This window comes from Contarinia nasturtii, unplaced genomic scaffold (genome assembly GCF_009176525.2).
Source record: "Contarinia nasturtii isolate CC-2019 unplaced genomic scaffold, AAFC_CNas_1.1 Cnas_scaffold_2678, whole genome shotgun sequence".
Classification (NCBI taxonomy): Eukaryota; Metazoa; Arthropoda; class Insecta; order Diptera; family Cecidomyiidae; genus Contarinia; species Contarinia nasturtii.
This window is the reverse complement of record NW_022199997.1, coordinates 2,092,707-2,113,801: the sequence shown is the minus strand read 5'-3', so window position 1 is coordinate 2,113,801 and position 21,095 is coordinate 2,092,707. Positions and strand designations below refer to the sequence as shown.

The following is a 21,095-nucleotide window of genomic DNA, read 5'->3' as shown; positions in this document are numbered from 1 at the left end:
TGTTTTGGAATTGGTTACAATTACTATGCTTTTACAATTTCCAAAGAGTTCAAACCATTTCACCCTCATTGCGATAGAGCTGGCGATACGAGCAATTAATTCCAAAAATTACGACAATGGTGTTGGTTTGACTTTTTGTACGATATGTTTTAGCATAGAAAGAGTTTAGCCATTTCTCTCGTTTCGAATTGTATACAGTTCTGTGTTTTCCATTATTTGATATTATTTGACATCAAGAAATGAAATATGGTTTTTTAGAAACCGCAATTTCACGACAAATGTTAATTAAAACCAAAATGTCTAGTTACCAACGCAAAATTGCATAAATAATTAACAATGAATATATTCTCAATGGAATGGTTTTTGTTATTCTATTTTTCATATTGCTTGGCTAAGATTTACCTGTGTTTTTTGACTCAAGTTAAATTGATTTCCTTCCCAAGAATTTGATGTTTAGGATTTGTTGAATTGAAACAATTCTATTTCTCCTTCCTTCACTCGATTTATTGTTTCAAAGCTTTAAAATATTGTTGCAAACAAACGTTTGTTTCTGTATCAAAATCTTCACGTCTCTTTCTCCCTTTGCCACAGGTTGAAATTTTTGAAGGTGATGGTGGAAAACTTTGTACTTTAGATTTGGATCTTTGAGTGTTGCGTGTGCGAGTGTGCTTGCAAAAACGCTTTGTACGAAATCACTGATTCAAATAAATGCACGTCATTCGAATTCGTTCGACAAGTGAAAACTTCCTATGCGGAGTAAAGTTGAGTATTATCGTTTGTATGTGTGGCCATGCATATGCGTCATTTATTTTATTATTTGGGTTATGTACACATATTATTTTGGATGTTTTGCGTTCATCTCATCTACTTCATGTTATTTTATGTGTGTGTGTGTGTCTCTCTTTTTTTCTCGTTAAATGTTTTACAGCACTCAGTCGCAATGAATTATGTGTTATTTTAAACACGTTGTAAATAATTCAACGGCTACTCTCGCTTTACTTCAGCCTCAAAGATGACGACGACGGCGTTGTGAATTTTTGCTACTGTTTATCACCGATTTTCACTTCTATCTTGTTGATTTTCCACCAAATGGTTGGTTTTCTTGCTGTCATTCGATGCAAATATCAATTTGTCAATTGTACTGGACCGTCGTACCGTAAAATTTGCATGGAAATTAATTCGACTAATCCGTTAATCCATTGCAACTTGGGCAGCCAAATGAAAAAGCGGAACGAAATGAAATGTTTCTGCTTGCCAAGAGATCGACTGTTAGCAATAATCTACGGAGTGCTTTGTTTGTGTTTGTGGGGCGTTCTATTCAAAATCTTTCATTTGTGTGAACAAATTTACACACCGATAAACTATTCACTTGGAGTTGATTGTGTTTTTGCAAATTTTCATTCAATAAACTATATTACGATGAAATGTTCACAGTTTTCTCACTGATGGCTGTTGTTCAGCATCGGATAACTTAAACAAACGATGGGAGCAACGGAGAGCACACAGCCGAAAAATGAACAAAGACCGAGCAAAGCAAATGCAAATTAGATTAGATCAGGACATTACTAACAGACATTACACATAGGGCACATTTCGGACTGTATTTATGCAGATGATAAATGACCGTTCGTCTGTCTGTGTCTTATGTGTGGTTTGTCTTTTAATTACTTTAAACACGAATTATGCATTAACACAATATACGCATTTTCATCTAATTGTCTAGCACCGTTTTTCCCATATCCATTAAATGTTCTTTTCGTTTGTAAATTACCAAAAAAACACCACTCAATCTCACTCACAGCGATCTAATTTTTTTCGTCGTTTATTCGCTCCCCTTTCACGTTTCGCTATGTCCTTTTGCTTTGTACGGTTATATAGCGTAAATTATGCAATGCATTTTCTCTCGTTTCATTCAGACCAAAGAAAAATTTCTATAAATTTTTCTCTTAATTGTATATTGTGGCGTATATACGTAGATATATTTCAAAATGTATGTTTGTTTTTATTTTCTTTTAATTCACAAAAATCCTCGTCAACTCAAAGGGAGATGAAGAGGGCGTAAGAAGAGGAAAAATAACAAATTGCTTATGCCTGCCTTTTTCGTTCTCGTGCTAATTTGAATTTTCGCTCAATTTCATAAGCGCTTTTATTTTTATAAGCGTCATAAAAATGTGTGTTTCCACTTGAAATTCCTTGTTGTCTGTCGTAAATTTAATGCATCCGAAGTGCATTTGTCCAATTTAAATTAAATACAATGTTTTTACGCAACGAGGTGTTTGTATCAATAAATGTCTTTGCGATAATCTTTGGTGGTCAACTGAATCACAATTTTAGTTTATTTTTATTGTTTAAAGAACCCAAACAAAAAAGATTTTATCTTTTTGAAAGAAATTCTTACTACTCGCAAGCATTGGATGCTCCAATGTCGAATTTATGTCGTTGTTTTTTTGTTGTGCAGAAGCGCAGGAATTTCGTTTGAAAATTATATGAAAGCCGAGTAGCGGCGATACGGACATCAAACAACAGAGCACCAAACAAATACTACTCACGGCAACTCTGTGAACTCTGAATATATCAAAAGTGATGTGATGTGTATGTTGAGTGCACACACAACGAATATATATGACCGTGTATTAGCTTGTCTGCTGACGAACTGAAAGCGAATCATTTGAAAAAAAATTCCCTGCTTGAGAATCCTCTATCTCTGTAGCCTGTTTTGTTGTTGTTTTCCTTTGCTTCATTTCGTTCTGTTCTGCTTTCGTTTGTTCGCACAAAAACCGAAATTGGAGAGAGTGAGCGAGAATGTTACGTGTATTTTTAGTTCATGTGCATTGGATGGGCAAGCATGCGCACCGTACAACCGTTTGGATGGAGTCCAGCAGCATTCCACACACGTTCAACATGTTCTTTCAAGCTGCATCTGCTGGTTGATTTAGTATGAGATGTTGTGAATACGTGAGCAAACATCGAAAACTTTTGCCCATTCAGTAAATATCGGGAATATGATATTGCCTTCTTCTTGTTTTACGACATGCTAAACAAATTGTTATAATTTGAAAGAAAAACATTATTTGGATAGGCGCACACGCACACACGCCAGACGGCTTATTCGGCCAGAGAACAACGATGACATCTCAACTCAAAATGATATAACACTCGTAAAACGTGAAATGTCTTTATTTAATATTAATCATTTCATTTATTTGCAAAATCACACTTTTCTACAACTTCATATATATGCTTGTATTTATTTAGTGTAAAAAATTGTACACCGTAAATCGGATGCTCGTCGTTGTTGAATATTTGTGTCAATAGGTTTACTGTATTCTCAATGGCATAGGTTACGAAACGTTGACTATCGTTCTTGTACCGTTCGTACATAACCATTTGACTGTGCGGTACCTCAACTTTGCAAATGCTACACATTTTATGGAGTTCGACATATGAAGAGGGTACATAAACGCCCGGTATGATTGGTACGGTGATGCCAATGGCACGGCACGATTGTACAAATTCCATCAAGTTCTCGTATGAGAAACAAGTGTTTGTTATTATGAAATTGGCACCAGCATCAACTTTCAATTTGAGCCATTTTAAATCGTCGGCACGACTCGTTGCCAGTCTATGAACTTCGGGATACCCGCTAACTGCAACTGTTGCATCCGCACTTAATTCTCGAATCGCTTTCACTAAATCGATGGCATAGGTCCAAGGTTGATTTTCGCATTGTTCGTACGGATCTGTGTTGTTGTTTAAATAAAATTAAGAAAAAAAGGTTTCTTTATCGTTTAAGTAAAATCTCGGCTAAAATTGTCTGTGTATTTACTTACCGCCCTTTAATGCCATGATATTTTTGAATCCAATGTCAATTAACTCGCGCAAAATTGCCGGTTGGAGTTTGTAGCAAGTCAAGTGCATAAGTACGGGCGAACATTTTTGCACCGATTTTCCAAGGTGAACAGCTGGTGCCGATGACAATGAATCATATTTTAAATTGTGGTCAAATAGCCAAGTTACTGCGGTAAATAATGGTGAGCTCGTAAATTTATTATAGTCTAAATCATCTCCGTTTGATGCCGGCGAAATTTCAATGCCAAAAAAACGCTTTCGTTCTTTGATTTTATGTTGTATCAAGTCGTTTAAACTTTTGTCAGAATTATTTTCAACACCTGGCGATATTATGTTGAATGACGAACTCGGTTTATCCACATCAATAGCGAACTCGTGCATTTTTAGTCGATGAAAATATTTTCGTTTGATTCAGAGAAAAATACGATGATCAGCTGACGAATTAGCTACTTAATTCATTTATTTTCAATGACATTAAAACCTATGGTATGTCTTATCAACATTTTTTAACAATTGATTATCAAAACAGTTTGTTAATATGATTGAAAACTGCCATAGATTGGAAAATGTATCAACGTATCAGAGATACAGCCTCTATCCACTTGTAAATTTTGATATAAAATCATTGAAATCATTGAATAATACACACACAAGTTAAATACTTTTTCACTTGGGACTGAGAAGTACGCACTTAAGCTTACTTTGTTCTTTTTCTCTCACACATTTGACATTTGAAATTATGCCGTTTAGTTATTCAAGTATGGATTGATATGCAATGCGATACCTTTTATTAAATCAAGTAAAATATATTCATTTTGATCAAAAATATCAAATTTATCCCAATTCATTCAGACATTTAAAATCATTGCAACCGACTATTTCGGTGTACCTGTACATTTGACAATAATATCAAGTGACATTTCAATAAGTTTATTAAAACGACCATCAGAGGGCCTATGAAAACTGAACCTCAAATTTTTTTTCAGCACATTATATCAACAAATTTATAAAAATATTTGATTTAATTGGAAACAAACATGTTAAGAGTAAGTTTTTTCATCAGTCATTCACTGATTTCAATTGCCTTTGAAATAATCCGTTGTTAAATCAATTGTTTTATGTCATTCATCAGCAATTTATATCCCGATTGTCGGCTGTTCGACCGAATGTTATCTGTGCGGTGCAACCGATCCGATTCTATTCTGTGGAATCGACACAACAGGTAAAAAATGTTGAAACCGAGGGAGAGGATGATAAATTATATAAAAGGCTTGAAATTGAATTGAAAGGCCACGATAAAATGGTCTTAAAAAGTTATGTAAAATTCGCAACAACAGCGGCTCACCACTTGAACATTGAAGTTGGAAAAAGGTAGTTCATCTCATGCAATGAATAATGAAAAATAAACAAATCTTAATCATAATCTGTCGTCAAATTCGTTCAATTTTCAGTTTTACGCCAAGATTACACTATAATAAAGAGCTATATGTATTGCTGAAGTCGGCATTTGTTCACAAAAAGCATCGTGTACAGTATGAAATCCGAACATATTTCCATTTCATACATTTTCACCGTTTGACCGGATCCACATTGTCAACCTATTTAGAATATATTGAACGAAATTTACCTGAAGGTGTTGCACTCAAAGCGACTAAAGTGGAATCGCTACCATTGCCAGAACATATGCAAAAACCACCGCCACTCGTAGAAAATGAACAGACCAATTAAATAGATGAAACCCTAAATGTTTGTTTAGTATATTATCAATAAAAACAATGTAAATTTAGATGTTTTTGAAATCATTTTGAAATTTATTATATGTGCCATAATGTTGGCGCCAAATACATTTTATTTTGTATTCACAGGATAGAAAAAAAAACTAATCGCCGGCCAAAATTCTTTGTTTTCTCAAGTACTATATTATGAACGTCTCATAATCCTACCACTTGATCGCATTGTTCTTGCAGACATTTAGACTGGTGAAAAAAGCAGTTTATGAAGAGAGAACATAAAAAGAGGCGTACCACAGCACATTTGTGACTGGTTTGTGTAACATCAACCAAACATTTTGCATACATCTTTTTGTTGTTGCCTACAAGAGTCAGTTACTTTTACAAAATTCTTACAAATACATAAATCATGCAGCAAATGCCATGTGCTTGTGTGCAAAATGTTATTTGTATATGTGCGTTTAATGCAAATTTGTTCAGTGTAAAACAATAGTCGGTTACACATGTTTTCACTGGACGATGATTAGTTCTCTGCAGTAGATCATCGATGACAGTACATAGAATTTGATGAACAAAAAAAAAGATAAATGTGAAACAATTTGAAAACCGAAGAACCAAGGAACATTTTTGGAACATTTAATAAATTTATTCAGAAAATACAAACGCTGTAATTTATATGTGGACGTTGTAATTTAATTTCATTTCCGCATAATTGTTAAAAGTGATTTAAATAAAAGAATTTGGTGTGAGTGTGCACTATTATTAAGCAAAAGATGTCAAATGGCACAGTGTCATCTAAATCAAGTGGCAGCGACGGTAGCGATTCTTATAAATATGAAGATACAAGTATATTCACTCATTCAATTCCAAAAGGCGACCGCTACAAGCTTCGTCTTCATCTCGATCAGAATGATGTGTGGGAAAAGGCAGCAATCAAAATGGGATTCACTGAAAACGACATCAATGTAAGTTTGTCTTCTTTCGTTTGTGAAAATTGTTAATGATGAAGTAAAAATGTGTGGGCAAAATGAAATAAAATGAAATTTTCTTTCATTAAATAGACGAAAATAAAACCATTGGCTCTGGAAAATCACTACTCAAATGCAGAACAACTCCTTTCGCTATGGGATGACCAAAATCACACCGTCACAGAATTGTTCATGGTGTTATATAGCATAAAGCATTATGAGGCAATGGAATGCCTGAAACATCATGTAAACAGAAAATATCATCGATTATTACTTAAAACATTGACGATTCCGAATGAAGCACAAAAAAGTCGAGACTCAAATGAAAGCAGTAGCTACTATTCGGTACGTTAAATTTTGTTGTAAATTATTTGCATTCGTCTTTTGTTACCAAGTTTTTTTGTTTCGCTCAGGATTCAATGATGTCGACCAACGGTTGCGACAATAAAAAAGCGGGCGATGTCGCCGGCCTCATACCATTCGTTTTGTACGAAGAACTTGAGACTGCGACGGAAAATTGGAGCGAAAAAAATATATTGGGTCGTGGTGGTTTCGCCACTGTATTTCGAGGTCGTTGGAAATCGACTGAAGTTGCTATTAAAAAAATTCAATACAAGACCGATGATGCAAAGAAAAAGGCCAAAATTCAAATGAAACAAATGGAAACGGAATTGTCTTTTTTGAATTCATGCAGACACGATAACATCTTGCCACTCTACGGATATAGCAAAAATGGGCCAGAGCCCTGTTTGGTTTACCAGCACATGTCTGGTGGATCAGTGGAACGTCGATTGCGTGGAAAAACGGCAAGTCCCCTGACGTTCGAGGAACGAAATCGAATTGCACTTGGGACAGCTCGAGGCCTTCAATACCTTCATACTTATATTGATGGCAAACCGCTAATCCATGGTGACATAAAACCAGCAAACATATTACTCGATTTGAATTGTGTGCCAAAAATCGGTGATTTTGGCTTGGTTAGACAACAAAGCACGGAATCGATGAAAGTATCTAGTATATGTGGAACAAAACCATATTTACCATTTGATTATTTGCACAATCGAATGCTTACCACGAAAATTGATACCTACAGTTACGGAGTTGTGCTATTTGAATTATACACAACATTGAGAGCATATGATAAACACCGTGATGCACCGTTTTTGGCAAAGTTTATGCGCGGCAAGGTAATTAATAACGAGCATTTCACACTCATTGATAGGTCAATACATTCGGCCCAATGCAATCCGTTGTATGATTTTATCATGAAAATGGGAATGAGGTGCACAGATGAAAATTGCGACAATCGACCGGAGATGGTGAAAATATTGCAAATACTAGAGAGTCTCATGGATAAGGATGGACGCAGTATTGGGCTACCAGTTTAGTATTAGTTGCATTTTTTAGCGGATTGATATAAACAAACATTAATGTTACTTCTTGAGAACCAAATGTATTCCTTTGTACGCATTTTAGATTTAACGAGAGAAAAAAAAATGAAATCATTTGTAAAATTTATGTTTAATGTAACTTTAAGTGCCTTAGTCAGAATCAATGAGATTACTGGTTTTGCCCAGCTAGTTTCAGTATTTAAGTTAAGTTTGTCTTGTATGCAATGTTTCAAAATTAAATGATTGAGTTTCATATCTTGTGAATGAGTGGATTTTATTGCATTTTAACTCGAATAAATCAAAAACCTGTCACTTAAACCTCACACGATCAGTATACTTTCGTTTGTTATCAAAACAATACTGATACATTTATACGTAAACTGTCAAAACTAACAAAGATTATTTCTCTATTGATATTGTAATTCGTTCATGAACAAATAGCTAAAACCTTTGAGTTATTTTTACATTTCTTACATTCCATGATTTAGTATGAATTGTCTTGCAAAATGACTCAAACTATACCCAAAAAATATGTAAATGTCTTTGTTGTTGTTTAATAGACAATACAGTCACAGATGTGGTGTGTTTGTGTGCGATCATTCATATGTCTGTAAATAAGTAGTGTGTGTATTATGGCGCTGTTGATCAATCAGCCAGACTTTGTTGTTTTCAGTAGACGATCATTAGTTCTGTTCATTGTATCGTCATTGACACTTGTTGCTTTACAAGTAGAGCTACTAATGCTGTTGAATTTAATCACAAGCGAAACAGTATCAATCAGTTGATATCTATTAAGAGAAATTCGAGAAATAGGCGTATCACATTTTTGTGACGGTGACGAAAAGAATTGAAGACAACTCTAAAGTTTTGTGAAAAAAATTTCTTTTTGACTTTGTTGTTCCGAAGCAAATGCCGCATTTTTTCGACCAATCAATCAAGATCGTGTGATTTTGTTGCGTTTCTGAAGAATTCTTAATCATACCTAATTTACATAAAATCCTTTGTACGTGTAAAGAATTTTATCGATTATTTGATGACAAAATGAGCGCTGGAACAGTGGCGTCTACTTCGAGCAGCGGTGGTGACTCACAGCCAAACACCGAAACGATAGACCGAAGTATATATGTTTATTTGATTCCGCAGAACGATCGCATGCACATTTGTTACCATCTTGATCAAAATAATGTGTGGGAACAAGCCGCGATTGAGATGGGCTACGCTACAAACGATATTATTGTGAGTGTTTTTTTTATAGTTTCACTAAATATACGCGTATTAGATATTTAAAATGCGTTGCAACCAATTGACCACATGATATACGATATGGAAATTGCGTATGCATTTAATGTTTTCGATCTCTGTACAACGAATCGTCAACGATTTGTTGCCCTCTGATATTTTTCGAAAAAAGATACGATATCTTGTTTTTCTACATCGAATTAAATGCAATTCATTTTTGACATTCAATTTATTTTGTTCAATTCGTTGGAATTTCTAGTTGGTGATTGCTCAATTTGTCACTATGGGAAATTCCAAGTGAATTACAATTATTTAATCGCAGAGTAATAAGTTTCTTTGCTGTTACACAATTTTGGTGATGAAATTTTTGAAGCGCAAACATAATCTTTATTTTTGACATGACGCACTTTTCCACTTTGTTATCATTGTCGAATTTCTAAATAAAAATTTAATAATACAAAAAATATATTATCAGCAATGTTTTTTTACCATTTCTTCTTTTTCTGCGAAAGCGATGAACCGGTTCAAGTTTCGGTTTTCCTTATAAGTTAACATAATTTCTAAATATAAAACGATGAATATGCATGTCGTAATATCGGTTATTAACCTATGATATTTTCCCTCATTAAACAGAGAGTGAAGAAAATGGCTCAAGATAAACGCATATCACCATCGGAACAGCTACTTTCACTGTGGAGCGATCAAAATCACACTGTCACTGAATTGTTTATGGTGTTACATAGGTAAATAAATGCATATTTAAAACTGCTAAAGCACAAACGATTCAAAGATAAAACTTTTCAATTTTTCAGAATGAAGCAATATGAAGCAATGGAATGCCTTAAAGATCATGTACATAAAAAGTATCATCGTTTGTTATGGAGTGCATTGCCAAATTTTCATGTATTGCTTGCAAAAATATCAATGGAAACAAGTAAACGGAACAATGCGTCATCGAAAATTTTGAATGGACCAGAAATGAGTCGAGACACGAACGAAAGCAGTGACTATTCGGTATGTTTAACGTTTTTTTTTTGTTTATTATAAATCGCTTTCGGAAAATATATTAATTTTTTTTTTCTTCGCGTAGGATTCAGTGATAACAAGCAATGGTAGCGATAACAAAAAAGCATGTGATATCGCCGGACTTATACCATTTATTTCATATGAGGAGCTTGTGACTGCAACAGAAAATTGGAGCGAAAAAAATATTTTGGGTCGTGGTGGATTCGCAACTGTATTTCGAGGTCGTTGGAAATCGACTGAAGTGGCCATCAAAAAACTTCAATACAAGAGCGATGATGCAAAGAAAAATGCCACAGTGCAAATGAAACAATTGGAAACGGAATTGTCGTTTTTGAATTCATGCAGGCATGATAACATTCTACCACTGTATGGATACAGTAAAAATGGGCCCGAACCCTGTTTGGTATACCAGTTTTTGTCTGGTGGATCTCTGGAACGTCGATTGCGTGGAAAAACGGGAAAGCCGTTAACATTGCATCAACGGAATCGAATTGCACTTGGGACAGCTCGAGGCCTTCAATACCTTCATACTTATATTGGTGGAAAACCTCTGATCCATGGTGACATAAAACCAGCCAACATATTGCTCGATCCATGTTGTGTGGCGAAAATTGGCGATTTCGGTCTCGTAAGACAAGGAAGCACCGAATCAATGGAAGTGTCATCAATTTACGGAACCCGTCCCTATCTGCCGGCAGAATTTTTATACCATAAAACTCTTTCTACAAAAATCGACACTTACAGCTTTGGAGTTGTGCTGTTCGAATTATATACAGCAATGCGAGCGTATGATAAAACCCGTGAACCTCCTCAATCACCGTTTTTAGCAAAGTTCATGTGTGGAAAAATAAAAAATAACGAACATTGGATGCTCATCGACAAGTCATTACAAATATCGTCACAAGAAGACATCTCGAAATATGATAGTCTGATGAAAATCGGAATGGAATGCACAGATGAAACGTCCAGTAGGCGTCCCGAGATGGTGCAAGTATTGCAAATACTTGAAACTCTACTTGGAAATGATGATGACTTCTAATAAATAATTTGCTTATAATAGATTTATTAGTTTTGAATTAAGAAAAAAAAAAACAAAATTGACTTTATTCCAAATGTATAAGAAAGAACCATTGTACTATATTCAGGCATAACGAAAAATAAAACAACAAATAATACAAACTAATATTCAGTTTTAAGCACAAAGTTTTCCTCAAATCTCTTCTCTCTCAGCCATTTTTACCGATGCCCATTGTCCAAAACAGATGTCTGTCACAGTGAACTGAAACAGTTGAACTGCTGTACGAATTTGATGAGCTTACTATTTTGCCAAAACCGACTGTGTAATTTGCTGCAGATGAAAATAACAATTTATTTGAAATTATTTAGATTGTAATTCAGGTCTCTTTATATCAAATATGATGATATGATTATAGATAAAGGTGCACTCACTTAAATCATATTTCAAACCGGATGTTGTGACACAAGAACTACCATCCATCGGAATATAGCCACACCAAACTTCGTTCGTAACAAATTCCGGTGGAACGTTTATTTTATGTTGGCCCGGGAAAAGAAGCCAAGCTAGTGTGTCGTGGCTTTGTAAATAAACGTTTACACTTTCGGATAGTGGCCGTTTGAACAATGTATTGATTTGTGACATTGTTTGATCTATTCTACCTCCAAAATCTGTTACGATCAACACATTTTTAATCTGAAATAGCACAAATTGCATTTTAAAATCAATTTTTTTATACAAGCTTAATTTCATCCAGGGCTTGTTCCTGCGAGCGGGTGTGCGGAAGAGAATGTTTGAAACCAAAAAAAATTTTTGTTTTACAAATAACTTTTTGATCAAAAAGACATTTTCCTACTCCTCATTTGCCTCCTCTTCTCAAAAGAATAACCTTCGATTTCATATTACCTTATTTGGTTCAAGATAAGGCCGTAATTCAATAAGCGATTTAGTGCAATCGGTTTCATTTTGATCCGGTGTATATACTCGCTTACATCCCATTTTGTTCAAACGTTGTGTTGATTCTTCAGTTATCGAATCCATGTCACCAGACACATAACTTGGCACTGCCATACTGTCTACAGCTAAATTGTTGTCTGCGATAAATTTGAACCAACGATTTGCACCACCGTCTACCAACACACGTATCACAGCTGTGAAAAAACAAACATTGTAAAATATTCTTTTCAATATTTGAATAAAATTGTTTGAAAAAATGCAAACCGTTGTTCCATAACCGTTGAAAGTCGTCTGATGTGAACAAAATTGGTCGATTCAAAACAATAAACGCATACGGTATGTCGGATTGTGTGATGTTCAGAATGCTTGTAGCATCCCATTTTATAATTTGACACATATTTTTTATTAACACGTATTTATACACTTGTGACTGTTTGCACTGATATCTTTTGAAGTATTTAATAATGAATGTGATATTTCTATTAAAACTATCTCATCATGTTGACTGTTTTCAATTCAATGTCAAGTATTCAATGAAAGATGGAAGCGCGTAACATATCTCTTTCAGCGTGAAACGTCATTGCCTTAAACACAAAGTTTATTACACATTATCATCGTAAATTAACCGGAATTGTTTATAATTATATTCAAAATGGCAATCAAACGTATATGCAAGATATTTTAATGTGAATTTGAGCGAAAGTTATTGAAATTCAAATCGAATGAAAACCAAATACTAAAAACCTGTCATTTAAACCTGACAAAAGAGTGATGTTGTCAAAATACATACCAATACATACGCACATGAACTGTCAAACACTCAAAACATTGCTGTCATGCCATTAGATTCAGTATTTATATTTGGAGCAAAACAAGAAAAACAACGCGCTTTTGTGATAGTCAAAATCAATACATTGTCGCGACTTTTATCTGTCTTCGTGAATCATACTCTTAATAAATAGATCAGCGACAAAAAAAATCTTGGTGAATACGGCTATGAAACAGATGATATACGAGTGAAAGTTGTTGCAAATAGTCGAATATCTCTTGGTCCATAGTCATGAGTGAACCAAATTATTTCCAATTTCAACCGTTTAGTTCGTTTGTGAGTCCAACATTTTGGCATAAATTGGCCGAGTTAAAAATCGATGTAGATCGCTTGAACGATGCACGTAAATCAATTAATGCATTTTATACAAATTCCGACGTAACACACTGTTTACTCGAAACAGATGCTACGTCGTTCAATAGGTTTGTTTGCTTAGTTTTTTTACCAATCAAATTGATATCAAAGTGGCTAAAGAATTTGATTATTTGTTTTCAACAGTGAATTTGCATCACGTCCGAATATTTATCAGTGTCATGGGGCAATTGTCAACAAAAACAAAATTGAAGATTTCAAATCGTGTGATAAGCTTGCATTGATTGGCGACGAAGGTCGATTAATTTGGAATGATATTACAAGTGGCGCATGTTTGGAGAAGCCAAGTCTTTTGTCCAGATTCTTCATCTTCTCATTTGGCGTAAGTTTATTCAATCATCGTTGGCGTTCATCTTGTTTCTTCAATGCCAATAAGATTAATGCTCTTTCTCAATTCACAGGATTTAAAAGCATTCAATTATTATTACTACTTCGCTTATCCGTGTCCGTCGACTCCGATTTTTGAGAAAATCGATGAGCCCAAACCCATCACCAATGTGTTCAGTTCAGCATCTCTGCAGGCCTTGTCCAAACTATATTTCTCGTTGTCCAGTGAGGAGCGTTCATTTTTCATTGTCACACACAATGACGCCGATCAGTTCAATTATCTTAGACTCTCTGAGAAAATTAGCGCCGATAAAAAAGATGACAACTTCATCGATGCAAATTTGGATGAAATCTATTTTTGTTTCTCGGATCCGTGTCCAATGGCTGAATATGGCGGATGGCCACTCCGATTATTTCTACTTATGCTGACGCATTTATGGTGTGTATATTTTGACGCTTATGCGTGTGCGATCAAATTTTCTATCAATGCGGTAAATTGCGGTCAATTCTAGAACACAATATTATAAAAATGAAAAAAATTTGACCGCACACTACTGAATAACCGCATCTTCATTTGATTGGACGGCATATTTTTTTGTGTGTTCATTTCTTTATCGCGAAAGATATACAATAAAAAAAAAAAAATTATCATCTCATTTTAGTCCGAATTTAAGAGAAAAAACGATAAAAATACTTTCGTTACGCGTTAAGAAGTCGGTGTCGATCGAAATAAACAGTATGTTGTTTACAGTCAAATTGCCGGCAAATGACGTTGACATTGACAATGTTAAATGGATTGGCTGGGAGCCAAATGAACAAGGAAAATATTTACCAAGATGTGCGTCACTTGCATCTAGTATGGATCCACACAAGTAACGTCTAACTCATTTTCAATCCTATGATTAACTATGTATAATGGTATGGATTTGGGCTTTTCTATTTAGATTGGCAGAAAGCGGCGTTTACTTGAACCTCAAGCTGATGAAATGGCGCCTTTTGCCAACCCTTGATTTGAATCGAATTTCCAAAGTAAAATGTTTACTCTTTGGCGCTGGCACTCTCGGTTGCTCCGTGGCACGAAACTTGATGGTAAGTATCAATCCTTCACTGTGGTAAATTGTTCGTTGAGGCATGACATTGTCATAAAAGTACAAAAATTAGAATTCCGTCTCTTAACGGACCTACGCAGTAGAAGAATATGAACATTGAATGAATGTGTTTTTCTTAATTCGTAGGCTTGGGGAATTCAGCATATTACATTTCTCGATAGTGGGCATGTTTCGTTTTCGAATCCCGTGCGACAGAGTCTATTCACGTATAAAGGTTGCGTTAACTTATTCATCAAAATTTGATACGTCGAAATTTTATAGCCTTCAATATTTTGTATGTATAGATGCCGAAGGCAAGAAGGAAAAGGCCAAAACAGCAGCGTTTCGTGTGAATGAAATTCATCCAGGCATAGTTGCAAAGGGTCATAATGTACATATACCGATGCCAGGCTACCCCATAGGTGAATCGCTTAAAAAACAAACAACTGAAGCACTGAAAACCATCGAAGAGCTCGTCGAAAGTCATGATGTTATCTTTATGTTGACTGATTCGCGCGAGAGCCGGTGGTTACCAACGATGTTGGCGGCAACACACGACAAGGTTTGTATTATAACTTTCTATATAGTTTTTATTTTCGGATAAATTATTATTTGTATAGTTTAATTCAATAAAATGTACATTCGTTTTTATTTAGATTGTCATAAATGCAGCATTGGGTTTTGATAGTTATTTGGTTATGCGGCATGGATGTAATCCATTGGAAAATGTTAACACAGCAGAACAATCGACTAGTTCAATTATCGATGGGCTTAAATGTATACCGGGGGATAAACTTGGTTGTTACTTTTGTAATGATATCACTGCTCCGGGTGATGTAAGTACTTTTATTTTAATTTATCTCCGTATTGGGATGTGAATAGATTTCGAATCCAGAACATTCTTTTGAATCCGTTTGCACATGATCGACCGACGTAACTTCCATATGCTCTTCCTCAGTGTTCAATTGTTTTGTTGTGATAACAAGTGCAAAATTGGTCGTTCCGCAGTTAAAAATATTTCCAGTTTTCTGTCAAATAGCAACAACAAATGATTGCTTTGAGTTGTACGTAATCCCCATTCCGTTCAACATGCAACTTGTTTAGTTAACATGCGTGATGTAGCGAGCTTGCTGAATGATTGAGTAGGTGTGCGTTGAATATAAAGTGTTTATCGGTGCTTACGACTTACGACAATATCACTTGTTATTCTGCTTTAAACATATTCTTCTTTCTAAATTTCTTTTTTTTTTTGGATTTTTTTACCAAATATGTATCTTTTTACGTTTTATTCTTTTCTTTATTTTCAAATAGTCAATGAAAGATCGTACACTTGACCAGCAATGTACCGTAACACGACCGGCTGTTTCAAATATTGCAGGCGGTTTAGCTGCTGAACTATTGATTTCAATGATTCAACATCCGCAAAGGTCAATGTGCCCGGCATACATTTCCATCAATAATCATGACGTTCATTTGCAAATGAAATCAATACCAGAAGGTTTACTAGGCATCATTCCGCATTCAATTCGTGGTTCACTCAGCAATTTCGAAAACATTCTTCCAGCCACCGAACGTTTTTCACAATGTGTTGCATGCTCAAAGGTATGTTTATGTTCATGTTTGCATATATTTAAAAGTGAGAACACCATAAGCATTGTGTCATACAAATGTGAATGAAACATTTTTCATTTGCGAAAAAAGTATAATTCACTAGGTAAATAATTTCTATATTGATTTCGGTGAGTTAGCTTGGTTCTCGTCGCTACTTTCACCGCGAGCCACCGAAACATACAATCGTAACTGCTATTCCATACCATGAATAACACTGTCGATTGAAACTTAGGAATTCTTCCTCGCAATTACCTCCGTCGCGGGGTATAAATTTTTTTTTGCCAAATAAGATTTTTAAATTTTTATAACAATTGTGATTTTTAGAAAATTATCGACGAATACCGTGCGAGAGGACATGAATTCCTATTCGAAGTTTTCGAATCGTCGAAATGTCTCGAAGAATTGTCCGGAATATCCGAGATACTTAACGCTCAACACGAAGAAGTATGAAGTTTTCTGTTGTTTTTTTTTTTATTCAAAGAAAAAATTCAATCTTTTTTCTTTTACTAATTGTGATTCGTTGTGATTCCTTTAGGTTTTGGAATTCGACGAAGGATCAGACTTTGATACGTCGGATTGAACCCAAGAGTCTACCAGGTCAACACAAATTATATAAATAAATGTTTTCCGATTTAACACAATCATTTTCAAAAAAAAAAAAAAATATTATCGAGAAACAGTCGCTTGTTGTTTTTAAATTTACTTGAGAGCTTATTTGCTCGGAAATAAAATAAGAAAACTCAGTGTCACAAAAATTATTGTCTTTTGAATAAAATCTGTGTTCTTTTTTATCTTTTCAAATTTCTGTTTTAATTTACTCATAAATTCAATGTAACAGCGAAACAAATGATTATATCATTAGAGATGATCCGATAAATAATGAATAAATGTTGGAGTAGTTCGAATTAACAAACTCCCCAAAATAAATTTTAAACAAATTTGATTATTCTTTTGAATTTTATTTACAAAAAAACTATATGTAGCTAATTATTCAAATGAAAGAAAAGTTATAAAATAAAAATCAATATTGATTCCAAATAGCTTCAATGTTTGTTCAATCCCATTCTTTTTCGGGTGTAACACTTTTGGCTTTGTGTTTTGGTGATTGAAACGCAGAGCTATCGACCGATTTTGATCTGGATTTTGATTGTTTCCGTGGTGGTGACGGAGACCGTTTGGCTGGTGGAGTACTTGTTATTTTTTCACGTTCGGATGATTTGGCATTGCGTGGTGGCGATGGTGTTCGCGTTGAATGTCGCTTTTTTCGTTCTAAATTCGATGACGATTTTTCTCTTTTGCCATCTTTTGAACGATGACGAGAACGTGACGACTGGCTTTGTTTTCGTGAACGTGAATGATGTGAACGACTAGACACAGAGGACGATGACGAGTGTGAACGTCTAAGTGTTGAAGCCAATTTTTTCGATTTAATATCTGCCTGTAATTTGGTATCGTACCGGCTGTGGCTGCTACGACTGCTGCTTCGATTTCTGCTACGACCTGTTAAGGTATACAAAAATTAAAATCAAATCACATCCGAATTGATTGACTGAAACTTACTCTTGCGACTGCGTCGGTTGCGTGATCGACTACGAGAACGTGATGAATAAGATCGACTTCGACTACGGCTACGGCTACGAGATTCCGATCTGAAAATACACCATTATAAAATATATTCTTTGATTTTCGTTCGAGGTTGTTTCGAATTTTACCTTCTGCGATGATCACGTCGCTTGTGATCATACCAATCATCATTTCGGCGATCTTCATGCCCATAATGATTTACACGACCACCTCTGTAGAGACGTCGGCCACCTCTCGATCTGGGAAAACGGCCACGATAGCCTCCTCTTGGTGCCAATTCGTAACTTTTCGAATACGGCATTGCTGCTGGAGGATAAATTGGTGGAAAAAATGGAGCTGGATATGGATACATGCCCAACCATTGTCCTGTTTCTGGATTGTACATAGGATATGCGCCCATGGCAGGCATCAATGGACCATGATTTTCATCTGAAAAACAACAAAAATGAGATTTTGTTTTTGACAGTACTATGTCTATGTGGTTATGATTTTCACCTTTATCGTCTTCTTCATGCGATGCGTCCGATTCATCGTTTTTCTTTCGTTTTTTCTTAGTTGCTGGGTCATCACTTAAAATACTGTCAGAGCTAATTGAATTAACACTCGGCGAACGTTCGTCAGAACCACGATTCAATATGATACCGGAGCGATACTTTTTCAAGCGACTTTTTTGCCGTTCAAGCTCTTGTTCTGATGCTGATTTAACTTTGCTTATCAATTTATTTCGCAAATCCAATGGATTTCGACGGAGCGATGATGATTTTTGTGAATTGTGCTTGTCTCTTGATCCGATTTCATCACGTTCTTTCTTAATCTTTGCTTTGAGCGTTACATTTTTTATCTGAAAAAAATGTGTTTACAAAAATGAAAATTAGGAAGTTGACTTTTATTTGTGCTTAAAGTTTTATTTTCATTACCTTGATACGATCAAAGAGTGCTTCCAACACACGTATGCTTTCCAATTTCCGTTGAGCAATCAACAATTTCTTCTCCTCGGATCGAATCTTCGAATTCAATTGATGTTGCTCTTGCTCTCGTATCTTTTTCAAATGTTTCTCTTTTCGCTTTTCTTCGCGTTGTCGCTGCTTTTCATATTCTTCTATTTTTTGTTGTTCCACTTTTTGCCTGTATAAACAAATTATCGCTATCTCTTGAAACGGTAACTTAAATCAATTGCTACAAAAACATTGAACTACAAATCAATCATTATTGGAGCTTCAATAATAATAACTAACACACTTGCACTCATGCATGTTAGTTACTATTGTCCGAAACTCAAAATGTCAAAATTAAAAAAAATGTAGAAAAAAAGCTCTTTCAAATTTAAACCTTTCTTTTTCCTTCCGTTTTTCTTCTTCTTCAGCCTTACGTCGTTCCTCTTCACGTTTTTCATTCTCTTTCATAATGAGTCGATCTCGAATCACTTGTCGTCGCTTGATACTCGTTTCACTTAGATGTTTGGTCGTATCGAAGTCAACAGCAATACTTATGGCTAGATTTTTATCGCCATCTTTTCGTAGTAATTTCATACCGCGTAACGCATCCATGGTTCGAACGAAACCAATGTATTCCGAAAATTGCACATATCTATAAAAAAATGACCAGTTTATTTCCCTGTCTTCTGCTTTACTCTTAAAACAATTTACCCCTCGAAATATAGCTCCTGGTCAAAGCTGAATGTTTTCATTCCAGTCATGTGAGATTTCATCTCTTTGCGATAAATATCGCAAATCGGTATGTCAACAACACGGACAGGGCCAAATTTTTCAAAAATTCGCTTAAAAATGCTTTCGCTTGGTTTGACATCGTCTTCATTTTCCATATGCCTATAAATTGATTTGATAAAATTGTTAGAGTCTATTTCCGTTTGCCGCATGATTTAAATCAATATTTACCGTGGACAGAACCAGCGAATGGGTAAGTTGGATATATGAATGGTGTCTGGGCGTTCACCGGGTTTCTTTTCATCCATGTTTCGTGCATCACGAAAATATGAATCCCAATCATGACGTTTTGGAAAATTATCTTTTGCTTCCGATGCTCGAATGCGAGCTGATTCTGAGAAACCATTTAACTTTATAGAATTCCCATCAAGCCGTTGTACAACTGCTTTCAAACGTTCTCGATCGTCCAGTTCGGCATCTAAACGCGTCAATTCTAATGTACTTTTAGTAACCTACGTAAGCCGATATGAAAACACAATTTATCAGTTCATTTCATTCACATACGAATCAAATCAAATGTTTCAAACTCACCTTCAGCACAGAGAATTTATCGGGTGAGATAGTGTTGCGTAGATTTTCCATGACATCCCAATTTGATATACTTTTGCCAGTGACCGTGGTTGGCAATTGCACTGATATAACCAGTTTTGCATGTGGCTTAAGATATAAGCTATGCGGTAGGTATAACGGGACGCAATCCGATACATTTTGCACCGTCTGTATGTTCATTGTTGTTTTTGTTGATTGTTGTTTTGTTTACATTGGATTATTATTTTGATTTGAATATGGTTCAATTCCAATATGAATTTATTGATTTTGTGTGTTTCAGTTGGTGGTATGTTTATAAAATTATTTCAATAGTAATTAATTTGAAAGAAATTTGCAATTAATAAATGGAATGAATGAAGACAAAAATGGTGTGTATGAAAATGAATGAAATAGATTACTTCCACATTGAAATTACAGTGTATTTCACATAAAATTAAAGACCCCTAAAATTCAATTTAAAAACCTAATGCCTCGTGGACGGCAAAATTTGAAAAAAAAAAATTAGAAATGTTTGGCAAATTAATTTTCCTACTAAAATCTAATGAAAATAAAAATGTCGTCTGTATAAAAAAAACCTGCGGTGGGCAAGCAACTATTGTTTGCAAACTATGTTCCGAGACATATGCAATGTAGGACAGTAGAGAAAAAATGATTTCTTTGTATGTAAAATACAGACTTCAATTGCAGTTTCTTATCCTAAACACGACGAATCACTCAAAAATCAAAATCATTACTGAACCACTCTGCAGAAAGAAAAGAAAAATAAATGTTGATTCCAACACTTTTATTGAAACCAATTGCAATATAATGAATTTTGGTATCAACTAATGGCGATG

The 21,095-nt window shown here is 35.0% G+C and overlaps 8 protein-coding genes across 9 annotated transcripts in view; 4 read left to right on the top strand and 4 right to left on the bottom strand.

Annotated features, from left to right (window-relative positions):
- Window positions 1–2,638, bottom strand: part of LOC116348848 (voltage-gated potassium channel subunit beta-2-like) — a 43,776-nt gene extending 41,138 nt beyond the window's left edge. The window contains exon 1 of the mRNA XM_031780017.1: window positions 403–2,638. The gene's annotated coding sequence lies outside the window, so the exon portion shown is untranslated. The remainder of the gene's footprint in view (window positions 1–402) is intronic.
- A 521-nt stretch (window positions 2,639–3,159) lies between these two features.
- On the bottom strand, window positions 3,160–4,475 carry LOC116348741 (methylenetetrahydrofolate reductase). Its single transcript, XM_031779842.1, has 2 exons — window positions 3,831–4,475; window positions 3,160–3,740 (listed from the first exon to the last, which is right to left on the bottom strand). Exons 1-2 carry the CDS (start codon window positions 4,228–4,230, stop codon window positions 3,196–3,198), a joined length of 945 nt encoding a protein of 314 aa, XP_031635702.1. The 5' UTR covers window positions 4,231–4,475; the 3' UTR covers window positions 3,160–3,195.
- Window positions 4,476–4,759: 284 nt separating this feature from the next.
- LOC116348743 (28S ribosomal protein S10, mitochondrial) lies at window positions 4,760–5,648 on the top strand. The gene is made up of 3 exons (XM_031779843.1): window positions 4,760–4,895; window positions 4,982–5,220; window positions 5,301–5,648. The coding sequence occupies exons 1-3, from the start codon at window positions 4,887–4,889 to the stop codon at window positions 5,575–5,577; spliced, it is 525 nt and encodes a 174-aa protein (XP_031635703.1). The 5' UTR covers window positions 4,760–4,886; the 3' UTR covers window positions 5,578–5,648.
- Window positions 5,649–6,038: 390 nt separating this feature from the next.
- LOC116348769 (serine/threonine-protein kinase pelle-like) lies at window positions 6,039–8,210 on the top strand. The gene is made up of 3 exons (XM_031779879.1): window positions 6,039–6,544; window positions 6,641–6,892; window positions 6,961–8,210. The coding sequence occupies exons 1-3, from the start codon at window positions 6,353–6,355 to the stop codon at window positions 7,933–7,935; spliced, it is 1,419 nt and encodes a 472-aa protein (XP_031635739.1). The 5' UTR covers window positions 6,039–6,352; the 3' UTR covers window positions 7,936–8,210.
- Window positions 8,211–8,609: 399 nt separating this feature from the next.
- On the top strand, window positions 8,610–11,386 carry LOC116348880 (serine/threonine-protein kinase pelle-like). Its single transcript, XM_031780070.1, has 4 exons — window positions 8,610–9,174; window positions 9,811–9,920; window positions 9,990–10,191; window positions 10,268–11,386. The coding sequence occupies exons 1-4, from the start codon at window positions 8,980–8,982 to the stop codon at window positions 11,240–11,242; spliced, it is 1,482 nt and encodes a 493-aa protein (XP_031635930.1). The 5' UTR covers window positions 8,610–8,979; the 3' UTR covers window positions 11,243–11,386.
- LOC116348881 (thiamin pyrophosphokinase 1) lies at window positions 11,306–12,864 on the bottom strand. The gene is made up of 4 exons (XM_031780071.1): window positions 12,440–12,864; window positions 12,125–12,369; window positions 11,653–11,914; window positions 11,306–11,551 (listed from the first exon to the last, which is right to left on the bottom strand). Exons 1-4 carry the CDS (start codon window positions 12,570–12,572, stop codon window positions 11,430–11,432), a joined length of 762 nt encoding a protein of 253 aa, XP_031635931.1. The 5' UTR covers window positions 12,573–12,864; the 3' UTR covers window positions 11,306–11,429.
- Window positions 12,865–13,019: 155 nt separating this feature from the next.
- On the top strand, window positions 13,020–17,051 carry LOC116348737 (ubiquitin-like modifier-activating enzyme ATG7). Its single transcript, XM_031779835.1, has 11 exons — window positions 13,020–13,426; window positions 13,503–13,698; window positions 13,778–14,142; window positions 14,366–14,575; window positions 14,648–14,792; window positions 14,939–15,026; window positions 15,097–15,353; window positions 15,448–15,627; window positions 16,103–16,393; window positions 16,727–16,846; window positions 16,938–17,051. The coding sequence occupies exons 1-11, from the start codon at window positions 13,236–13,238 to the stop codon at window positions 16,980–16,982; spliced, it is 2,088 nt and encodes a 695-aa protein (XP_031635695.1). The 5' UTR covers window positions 13,020–13,235; the 3' UTR covers window positions 16,983–17,051.
- A 294-nt stretch (window positions 17,052–17,345) lies between these two features.
- Window positions 17,346–21,088, bottom strand: LOC116348747 (A-kinase anchor protein 17A). Of its 2 annotated transcripts, XM_031779849.1 has the most exons (10): window positions 20,936–21,088; window positions 20,242–20,427; window positions 19,882–20,162; window positions 19,633–19,812; window positions 19,316–19,573; window positions 18,904–19,111; window positions 18,482–18,827; window positions 18,115–18,415; window positions 17,963–18,051; window positions 17,346–17,902 (listed from the first exon to the last, which is right to left on the bottom strand). In XM_031779849.1, exons 2-10 carry the CDS (start codon window positions 20,290–20,292, stop codon window positions 17,457–17,459), a joined length of 2,160 nt encoding a protein of 719 aa, XP_031635709.1. In that variant the 5' UTR covers window positions 20,293–20,427; window positions 20,936–21,088; the 3' UTR covers window positions 17,346–17,456. The 2 variants fall into 2 exon arrangements, with proteins under 2 accessions (XP_031635709.1, XP_031635708.1); XM_031779848.1 differs by lacking the exon at window positions 20,936–21,088 and having other exon boundaries at window positions 20,242–20,536.
- Between the last annotated feature and the right edge of the window lie 7 nt (window positions 21,089–21,095).

What these genes read in the sequence shown, in the direction of transcription:
- LOC116348880 (XM_031780070.1), top strand. Translation starts at nt 8,980, where the DNA reads ATGAGCGCTGGAACAGTGGCGTCTACTTCGAGCAGCGGTGGTGACTCA. An exon ending in ACGCTACAAACGATATTATT is followed by an intron (nt 9,175 to 9,810) that starts GTGAGTGTTTTT and finishes CTCATTAAACAG; the next exon opens with AGAGTGAAGAAAATGGCTCA. An exon ending in ACGAAAGCAGTGACTATTCG is followed by an intron (nt 10,192 to 10,267) that starts GTATGTTTAACG and finishes TTCTTCGCGTAG; the next exon opens with GATTCAGTGATAACAAGCAA.
- LOC116348737 (XM_031779835.1), top strand. Translation starts at nt 13,236, where the DNA reads ATGAGTGAACCAAATTATTTCCAATTTCAACCGTTTAGTTCGTTTGTG. An exon ending in ATATCACTGCTCCGGGTGAT is followed by an intron (nt 15,628 to 16,102) that starts GTAAGTACTTTT and finishes ATTTTCAAATAG; the next exon opens with TCAATGAAAGATCGTACACT. An exon ending in AATGTGTTGCATGCTCAAAG is followed by an intron (nt 16,394 to 16,726) that starts GTATGTTTATGT and finishes TGTGATTTTTAG; the next exon opens with AAAATTATCGACGAATACCG.
- LOC116348741 (XM_031779842.1), bottom strand. Translation starts at nt 4,230, where the DNA reads ATGCACGAGTTCGCTATTGATGTGGATAAACCGAGTTCGTCATTCAAC. An exon ending in TATCATGGCATTAAAGGGCG is followed by an intron (nt 3,741 to 3,830) that starts GTAAGTAAATAC and finishes ACAACAACACAG; the next exon opens with ATCCGTACGAACAATGCGAA.
- LOC116348747 (XM_031779848.1), bottom strand. Translation starts at nt 20,439, where the DNA reads ATGAACATACAGACGGTGCAAAATGTATCGGATTGCGTCCCGTTATAC. An exon ending in ATAAATTCTCTGTGCTGAAG is followed by an intron (nt 20,163 to 20,241) that starts GTGAGTTTGAAA and finishes CGGCTTACGTAG; the next exon opens with GTTACTAAAAGTACATTAGA. An exon ending in CAGGAGCTATATTTCGAGGG is followed by an intron (nt 19,574 to 19,632) that starts GTAAATTGTTTT and finishes ATTTTTTTATAG; the next exon opens with ATATGTGCAATTTTCGGAAT.
- LOC116348743 (XM_031779843.1), top strand. An exon ending in AACATTGAAGTTGGAAAAAG is followed by an intron (nt 5,221 to 5,300) that starts GTAGTTCATCTC and finishes TTCAATTTTCAG; the next exon opens with TTTTACGCCAAGATTACACT.
- LOC116348769 (XM_031779879.1), top strand. Translation starts at nt 6,353, where the DNA reads ATGTCAAATGGCACAGTGTCATCTAAATCAAGTGGCAGCGACGGTAGC. An exon ending in TCACTGAAAACGACATCAAT is followed by an intron (nt 6,545 to 6,640) that starts GTAAGTTTGTCT and finishes TTCATTAAATAG; the next exon opens with ACGAAAATAAAACCATTGGC. An exon ending in AAAGCAGTAGCTACTATTCG is followed by an intron (nt 6,893 to 6,960) that starts GTACGTTAAATT and finishes TGTTTCGCTCAG; the next exon opens with GATTCAATGATGTCGACCAA.
- LOC116348881 (XM_031780071.1), bottom strand. Translation starts at nt 12,572, where the DNA reads ATGTGTCAAATTATAAAATGGGATGCTACAAGCATTCTGAACATCACA. An exon ending in CTTATCTTGAACCAAATAAG is followed by an intron (nt 11,915 to 12,124) that starts GTAATATGAAAT and finishes GTGCTATTTCAG; the next exon opens with ATTAAAAATGTGTTGATCGT. An exon ending in CGGTTTGAAATATGATTTAA is followed by an intron (nt 11,552 to 11,652) that starts GTGAGTGCACCT and finishes TTTCATCTGCAG; the next exon opens with CAAATTACACAGTCGGTTTT.